Source organism: Medicago truncatula, chromosome 5, assembly GCF_003473485.1.
Source record: "Medicago truncatula cultivar Jemalong A17 chromosome 5, MtrunA17r5.0-ANR, whole genome shotgun sequence".
NCBI lineage: Eukaryota > Viridiplantae > Streptophyta > Magnoliopsida > Fabales > Fabaceae > Medicago > Medicago truncatula.
Window position 1 is genome coordinate 25,826,783 of NC_053046.1, and position 9,178 is coordinate 25,835,960.

General features: G+C 30.7%; 1 protein-coding gene across 1 annotated transcript; it reads left to right on the forward strand.

Moving 5' to 3' along the window:
• The first annotated feature begins 3,050 nt into the window (after nt 1–3,050).
• On the forward strand, nt 3,051–8,839 carry LOC11442249 (ribosomal RNA processing protein 36 homolog). The gene is made up of 9 exons (XM_003614666.4): nt 3,051–3,289; nt 3,387–3,523; nt 4,414–4,480; nt 4,905–4,957; nt 6,062–6,116; nt 6,207–6,281; nt 6,371–6,488; nt 8,160–8,206; nt 8,312–8,839. The coding sequence occupies exons 1-9, from the start codon at nt 3,188–3,190 to the stop codon at nt 8,414–8,416; spliced, it is 759 nt and encodes a 252-aa protein (XP_003614714.1). The 5' UTR covers nt 3,051–3,187; the 3' UTR covers nt 8,417–8,839.
• Nucleotides 8,840–9,178: the final 339 nt, after the last annotated feature.

Below are 9,178 nucleotides of genomic sequence, written 5' to 3' on the forward strand. Positions count from 1 at the left end.
ATGGACTGGTCTTGACCAATGGGATTCACGATGTTGTGTGATGTTGCAATTAACAGGATGATATGGCAAGTATGACCCAAACTGTTTATTTGAATAAACAATAATTTTTGCCTTTAAAAAGTGTGTTTGACTAGCAAAACAAAAATAACAAAATAGAGCAATGAATTAATGATACATAAACCACCATATCTGGCATATCACTTCATAGACGCTTCCACGTCAACAAAAAAAATTGAAAAAATAAAATAAAATGAATTATTCTGTTTGCTCTCTCTTTCTCATCTCATCATGTTTGTAGTATTGATAGTTTGTAGTAATAATAAATAGTTGTCTCGTGTTTTTTAAAGGAGTAAACTTATGGTTTATTGAAAGTTTGTAGTGAGAACAAATAGTTGTCTCGTGTTTTTTAGAGGAGTAATTTTATGGTTTAGTTAGAAAAAAAAAATTTGTTTAGTCTCTTACTAATTTCTAAATCCAACTAAATACAATTTTTTTTCAAATTAATTGGTCTTTTAGCAAATCCAACAAATCATTACATATAAATATAATGTATATGTACCTTGCCATGTGACCTCTACAAGTAGATCTATCAAAACGGACGGGGTCTATTGAGCCGGCCTACAAAAGCCCGAAAAAATTCAGGGCTTGGACACAAAAATTTAGGTCTGTTTAAGATGGATCTTTTTAGCCCAAGCTTGTTGAGGTCCGAGCCCGTCGCGGGCTAGCCCGAGCTCGTTGAAGCAGTTAGCAAATGGGATGAAAAAAAAGGCATAACATCATTTGCATATAGATATAACGGTGAAGTTTAGCATGGGAAAGGCTAATTTTTCCCACCATGGAAAAGTTAGTTTTTAACTATTAGATCAAACCAAGAACACATCCTTACCATACTCCCTCATCACTAGATTTTGTAATTTTATTATTTTAAAACCATTTTTTAAAAACAAAAAATATATTTCGAAATTAAAATAAACATATAAAGATAAAAAATAAATTTAAAAATATGGAAATTAATTTTCCAAAATTTTAAAAATATAAATAAACTTGTTTTCAAAAAATTTAATTATGATTTTCGAAGATTTAATTAAGTTTTTTGAAAAAAAACTTGCTCAAAAAAAAATTTGGAAAATTAATTTCCAAAATTAAGTTTATTTTTTATTTTTAAATGTTTATTTTAATTTCGAAATATATTTTTTGTTTTTAAAAAATGATTTTAAAATAATAAAATTACAAAATCTAGTGATGAGGGAGTATGGTAAGGATGTGTTCTTGGTTTGATCTAATGGTTAAAAACTAACTTTCCCATGATGGGAAAAATTAGCCATTCCCATGCTAAACTTCATCAATGATAACGACTAAGGTACCGTTTGGCCAGACTTTTTTTCGGTCTAAAAGCTACTTTAAAACAAAGTTAAAATAAAGCTCTTTAAGAAAAAGGTTAAAGCTGTTTGGTTTCTTTATTTTTTTTTTAGCTCTAAAGTTATTTTTGAGTTAAAAGCTGTTTGGCAAAATATTGTACAAAACTTTGAATTTATTATTTTTTGGTGGTGTCTGGGGTTCGAACCCGGGACCTTGCATATATTTATGCATTGTCTATAAATAAAAAAAAAACTTTGAATTCATTATGAATTAACATAATAAATAAAAAAATGTCTAAAATATTTTTTGAAGGGAAAAAATGTTTAAAATATAAAAGATATATTTTTACCAATACTATATTTACTTAATGACGTTTATTTTGTGTAACATGAATACGAATTTGTATCATCATATAAACGACTTGTTAAATATTTGAATAAGATAAATAATTTAAGGAGGCTCAAATAATAACATAAATAATATCAAAGTAGTTTGGAAAATTAAAAACAATAATCATTTTTTTTTAAAGACATAAATCATCACAAACTCAAATATTTCTACTCTCCATCAACGCAACTCCTATTTGATTTCTAACTTTATTCATGTAGCCTCCATCTTGCATTCTTCCTGGATTATATGAACTGATTTCTTCATTTATATTGCTTTCTTCGTCACGCTCAATCATATCTATAATATGTATATGTGTGTATATATAATGAGAATAATTGATTTTTTCTTTTCCAATTATACTCTATAACAAATTTTGTTATAAGAATACCATATTTTTAGTGTTGGTCAAAAAGATAAGAATTTATATATATAATATTATATTTGTTACATTGCTGGTGTCATTGAAAAAGATATATTTAGTTTTTTTAATAAGAAAAAGATATGCATAGTTTGTTACAATACAAATGTGTAAATTATATATAAGTATAATTTTTTTAGGCAACTACACTTGTACTTTTAATTAAAATCAAAATTTTATAAAAATAATTATACGCATTACACAACACTAACAAAAATTATACGCATTAGCATAACAAAAAAAAAAAAACAGAAAGAGGAACATAAAGTATTACTCTAAACACTAATGTGTGTGTGTATTTCCGTGGTTGAAGAAAGGGAATAAAAATATTCGGTGTCATTCATTGACAGCGTGAATACAAATATTTGCGTGGCTGTGATGATCAAAAGATATTGAAATTAATATATAAGTGATAAAAAGATAATAAAATTCCTTAAAAAAATAGATAATAAACTTAAATGGAACCTCATTAAAAAATTAAATAGACCGGTTAAAAAAATAAAAAAAATAAAATGGATGAAAAAAGCGTATTGAAAAAATAAAACAAAAAGGTTGCCGGCGGGAGTTGAAGAGAGGTGCTTGTGAAATAAATTGGGGAGAAATAGTTTTTTGAAGTAGCATTCAACAACTTTTGGTTAAAGCTCATTCCATTCAATTTTATGCATTCTAAAAAAAGTACTCATTTTCGAAGGTACTTTATTGATATTGTGTTTGGCTTAACTTCTCCTTAAAAACGTAAAAAAGCTGAAAAAAAGCCGGGCCAAACGGTACCTAAGACATGACTTTTCACGTCTCCTAATTAATCGTGCAAAAATGATAAACTTCATGTAAAGAAATAATAAATTTAATTTTTGTTTAAAAATTGAAAAGAGAGAACTAGTCTACAAATCCTAGCTCAAATTATTTGTTTGTCAAAACTTACCCTAACACCCCCCACTCCACTGAAATCTTTGGCCGCGGCACCAAGTGAGCACCGCCTCTAACTATCAAATTTATTTGTTTTTCAATTCATTTCTCAAAATGAACAAGCACGGTAGCAGAATCCCAAATTCCAATAATGAAACCCACTACGAGGAGAATGAAACCGAAGACTCACTTTCTTCTTCTTCCTCATCAGAAGATGTAAGTAACTTCTAAATTTCATCAAATGTTAACCTAGGTTATCATAATTTAGTATTGTTATTCATTTTAATTTTAATTTTAATTTTGATGATTGTAGGAGGAAGAAGAAGAGATAGAGAAAGAGCTAGCTGATGTAACATTTGAGGAACTGCAGAAAGCACGATCGAATGGGGCGCATGCATTTTTCAAGAAACCTGCAGAAGATAAGAAGTTGAAAAGGGCTAATAAGAATAGGTATTATTGTATTTGTAACTTATGCCCTGTTTGGATAAACAGCTTATTTAGAGCTTATAACAAAAATGCTTATTATGATAAGCAGGGACTTATGTATAAGCTATTTCTATAGCAAAAGAGAATATAAAGTTAATTATTGTCCTGTGTTATATAAGCTATCTCATTGAACTTATGACAATAGGGCCTGTTTGGTTTGACTTATTTGAGTTTATTTACTGGCATAACTTTTACTACTGTTTGGGAGAACTTATGAAAACAGCTTATGGGTCTGTTTGGAATGACTTATTTTTAAGCTTATACAAAACAGCTTATCCAAATAAATAAGCTTTTATGTATTATTCATAAGCTTGTCAAAGTAGTTTATGAAAAAACACTTGCGAGGATACAATTTTCGTTAGTGAGAACTTATGAATTAACATAAAAGCTTATTTATTTGCATAAGCTATTTTTAATAAGCTAAAAAAATAAGCTAATCCAAACAGGCCCTATGAAAATTTCCAAAAGCGTTTTTTAGCTTATTTTCATAAGTTATCTAATATAGCTTATAAAAACAACTTATAACATATCCAAAAAATAATTTAACTTTATTTTATCGGTTGCTATAGCAATAGCTTATGTGAGCTTATACACGCGCACTTATCATGATAAGTGCTTGTGCTATAAGCTGCAAATAAGCTGTTTATCCAAACAATCTGAACATATGAACAATGTCATTCATTGTTTTTCCCAAACAATCTAACAAAACTTATGCAAGTATATAAGTTCAATTGTTCAAATAAGTCAATCGAAACATGCCCTTAGTAATATATAATTATTTGTTTGACAGCGTGGTTTTCCTTTTATTCTTATCCTTGTGTGTGTAAATAAAATGATTTCCCAATTTTACCAAGGCCAATGGAAGCTAGTAGCAAGAAGCCGGTTCCTGCTTTTAGAGATGTCATTCAAGCTCCTAAGAAGGTGAGATTAATCATTACTTGTCTAGAATCCAATGATCTCTGCCCTGCTGATATCTTGTGTTGTTTATCGACAAATTGAATAGTTTCGTATTTCAAAATCATTATTTGTAAATGCCATTAGCTTACATAGTTTTTTTTGGGGTAATATTTTAGACACATTTCCCTGTTAAACAAATTGTGGGCTCATGGAGAGGAGGAAAACCAATTGCTTATTGTTTTCTCTACGCGTGCACACACTTCGTCATATGTAGTTAAGACTCCAGGTCCACTATCATATGTAAAATTAGTGTATAAATACTTAAAAAATATTCAAGTTTTAAGGGTTGTTGTATATGATGTTGAAATTGTGCTGAATTTAAATACGGATATGGTATTTCTGTTTTATATATCTGGGCTAAATTATGCATGCCTTCATTATTTTTCAGGTTGTACGTGATCCACGATTTGAGTCTCTTTGCGGTACATTTGACAATGATGGGTATGTTCACCTGTGGATGTGTTTGTTGTTCTACCTTTTTCTTGCTGTGTTCATTTGTGTTGAAATAAATATTTTTTAATTGCAATCATCATGAATTAAGTTTAAGCATTTTCGTACCGTTGTAAAACAATGTTGATTTTTGCTATTTTTTTATTTAGAGCATGCCTGGCTAAGTGACGTTCTTTCACTATTTTAATTTTAACTAAGAGCTGGTTTTCACTGTCCTGAAGAAGTCAACATAGGAAGAACGTGCTGAAGTTGTGGGCAGAAGAATGCAAATTAATTTCTTCTGAAAGTCTTTTTTAGTTCCCATAGTCCAAGATTGAAATTAATACTTACAAAATGTTAAAACAACATATTTTATAATTTTTTCCCTGTCATTGATTATTCTTTTTCTCCGAACAAACTCAAATCCCGACTCATGTAATATCTTTACTTTGCATTATAATCTTTTAGATAATATTGAAGGATTTTATGCTGATTTTTATTTTTGTGCATGACAAATCTCCAATCTACTGTATTTAAGATATACTGTAGTTTTTTTACTTGAAATCAGCACATCAATTTTAAGCATTTCATACTGAAATAAAGCCTGCTTATTTTGATTGTCTTTTCCATTTTAGAGCATGTCCTGCCCGGTGTCTTTCCTTGACTATTGTATCGTTTGATTCAACACACAGATTGAAGCATGATTTTATTGCATGTTTAAGATAGTATGTTAGTCTTACCATTGTGTGTGCGTGGCGTGCACAAGCATATTACTTAGTGAGTGGCATTAGATATCCTCTGTTTGGGTATTTCTACAGATAGTTCCATATAATTCTTGGTTTCTACAATGCCGTGTCCTTTATGTGGATACCATTGGATTGGAAACTAATATTCAATTGAACATTTGATAGTTCTAACCCAGCTCATAGGTTCATTGGCGTTTTACTAGATTTTGTATACTTATTTCTAGATTGTAAGGGTGAACAATATAATTCAAGTGTTTTTGACGTTGCTATTTTCTTTTTAGCTACTGTTTTTCACTTAATCTGGAAGCTTCTCTTGTTTCCTATTATGAGAACCGTGTAGCACTAATAATACATGTACTTGGACTTACAGGTTTAGAAAGAGATATAATTTTTTATATGAAAATGATCTTCCTGCTGAAAGACAGGTAGGTAATCTTGTGAATTGTAACTGCAGAATTTTGTCTATATCTTATTTTATGACTTTCATCTCATGACGGCATCTTCTGGCATAACAGGCTCTTAAAAGGCAATTGAGAAAATATAAAGATCCAGAGCGTAGAAGTGAAATAGAAGAGCGCATAGCATGGGTTGTAAGTACACATCTTTTTGAAGTTTGTCTTCCCCGTCCAATGGTGTAATTTTTATTAGTTTGCTTGAACACATTTACATGTCTTTTCAGGATAAACAGTTGAAATCTGATTCAACAAAGAATATTGAGACACAGATTTTGGCTAAGCACAAGAAGAAAGAGAGAGAAGCAGCAAAGCAGGGAAAACGTCCCTTTTATCTCAAGAAATGTAAGTCATCTCTTCCTTCAACATAATTTTATCTCCCTTTTCTATCACTTCCGATATGTTGGAAGTACAAATTTCTGCTTAAGTTAATTTTATTAGCTTTATCTGAACTTTGAAAAGAAGTTTTATGCTGAAACCAAGATATGAGACACATTCAATATGCAGAGACAATATTGCAAGATTAGAATAACTCATAAACAATCCCCGCGAGCTTAGCTCAGTTGGTAGGGATATTGCATTTTATATGCAGGGGCCGGGGTTCGAACCCCGGACACGCCACTTCTCCACAATTAAATTGTGTGAGCTCTAGCCATTAGGCTACTTGACCAAAAAAAAAAAAAAAGAATAACTCATAAACATTAATTAATTTCAATTAAAATATCTGAATTCCCCTTTCGCCTGTAGCTTACTGGTGATATTAGTAGCAATATGTTCAATAGTGTTGATGTTTGTAATCTGTAAATATATTTAGCTCATGAAAACAGTACTACTACTAACTACTAATTGATGTGTTAGACATGAAGGTGAGCCATCGTCTAGGACTATGAGTAAGAAGACCTTGTAGGTTTAATTTAGGAAGAAACAGAAATATAAGTTATACTGGGGGATATTAATTAGTTGCTATCCTGTTGGGAAACTAACTGAAGTTTGTTACTTAGTTAGCAGTTTGTCAGATTTTTTTCCTGCTATAGTTACTCCTTCCGGAATGAAATATAAGGAAAAAAAGTAGTGGAAATGTTGATGTATGTGTACTAAATTTTTAACCACATACATTGACTTTTCAACAACCACTTTTGCTTATATGTCTTCCGTCTTGTGCTTCCTACTAAATAGGAATTTTATGGGACCAGTTCTTGCATTGTTCACTTTAGTTTCGATAAATTCTAAAAAGCTTCTAATTTTAACAATTTAGATTTTACCTTCTTCCCTAGCTCACCTGAATTTGAGGAAGATAAGAGGCAATGTCCTGCTATTGGTAGTGCATAGTACGCGATTGTAACTTTGCTTGTCATCAGTTGTGTGGAATTCAACTTAAAGTTAAACAAACAAGCCTCATATTTGATTTGTTTGTTTTCTTTTCCTCAATCCAAAATTTGCATTGAAGCTTAGCCTGTAGAGTTCTCTACTTTTCCCTTTAAGTGACATGTTTCTTGCTTAAGCTTTTAAATCAACTATGGCATTATTGTCCAAAGGTCATTTAATTGTAGCTTCCCCTAAACTGAAGAATAGTTATGTGCAATGATATTTTATTCTCTACTAGGAAACTTGACCTTTCCTCGTATTCTATTATTTTACTTAATCTAATTAGCTAATAAGATTAATAGTTTATCATTTTATTTTTTGAAATTTTATAGTGGTCTTGTTTCAAATTGTAATCCACTAATAGCGCTCAAATTCTAATCTTCTGAATCCCTATCCTCTTGCACATGAGGGAAATTAATAAGAAACTCGTTAAATTTATTCAATTAAAAGAATGGACTATATTGTTGGGTATACTTCTTTACTACATCTCTCATTCACATATTTATATGGGGAAATAATTATATGGATGATACAGTTCTTTGAATATGAATGTTAAACGGTATCAAACAAATGAACTGAAAAACACATCAAACAAATAAATTTTTAATAAAATTCCAACTATGGATAATGACATTTTTTGTTTTTTTTCAGCCGAAATCCGGAAGCAAAGGCTTGTTGATAAATATAACCATCTCAAGGTATGCATCTTAGAACATCTCTACGTGCCCCCTTCATTTTATCCCCATTGTATTATGTCATACTGTTTGTCTTTTCCCTTAATTTTATCTATTTACTATTTTCAGTCGTCTGGAAATCTTGAATCATATATTGAGAAAAAGAGGAAGAGAAATGCTGCAAAGGACCATAGATTCATGCCATATCGTAGATCTGGTGAAAACGTGGAGTAAGGCTGTTGTTAACCTTGTAATGGAATATAGTACCCAGAAATATTGTCATATACCATATTTGGGGTTTGATGATGATGCCTTGTTGAACATTCCCCAAATCATGGCTTTTATGGTATGTGTGTAGCGTTATATACTCTGCAAGATTTACCAACAACCACTTTTTTTGGGGCTATGTTAGGAGATTTTTATGGGACTAAGGTTACCTCAGGCTACAAAGCAATCTGCTGATTCTTTGTATTCTGTGGCGAAGTTCTTTGCAATTATCATAGGTCCCTTGTTTTTGCGATTCTAACATTACGGATATGTTTTAATTTCATAAAGGAGTATTTTTAGAATTATGAATTATCATAGGTTTTTGTCGTTCACATATTAGGAATTTTGATGATGGAGATTATCTTTATGTAATTTATGACATGTTAAATATGTTTTGTTCTTGATCCTTTGAAACAATGTAATGTTCCTTTTTAGTCTCTAAAAGTAGTTCTTATGTCCCATGATTTTCAAAATGTGTACTCGATCATCCTTGGTCTAACTTTGTTACATTCGGCCCATGTGTTTGAGAGGATTTGGATTGCATGCAGTTGGCAACTAGTCGGCACATTGGTGGTTGAGAACAATCCAAATTTGAAATCGAAATTTGAGTTAAAAAAAAAAAAAAAAATCAAAATCTACATTGAAATTTGGAGTATCTGATCTTGATTCAATGACTTCGGATGAGCCTACTACGTGAATGGTCAACTTTGGTCGGAACAAATGGTTTCT

What these genes read in the sequence shown, in the direction of transcription:
- LOC11442249 (XM_003614666.4), top strand. Translation starts at nt 3,188, where the DNA reads ATGAACAAGCACGGTAGCAGAATCCCAAATTCCAATAATGAAACCCAC. An exon ending in GGTACATTTGACAATGATGG is followed by an intron (nt 4,958 to 6,061) that starts GTATGTTCACCT and finishes TTGGACTTACAG; the next exon opens with GTTTAGAAAGAGATATAATT. An exon ending in ATCTTCCTGCTGAAAGACAG is followed by an intron (nt 6,117 to 6,206) that starts GTAGGTAATCTT and finishes CTGGCATAACAG; the next exon opens with GCTCTTAAAAGGCAATTGAG.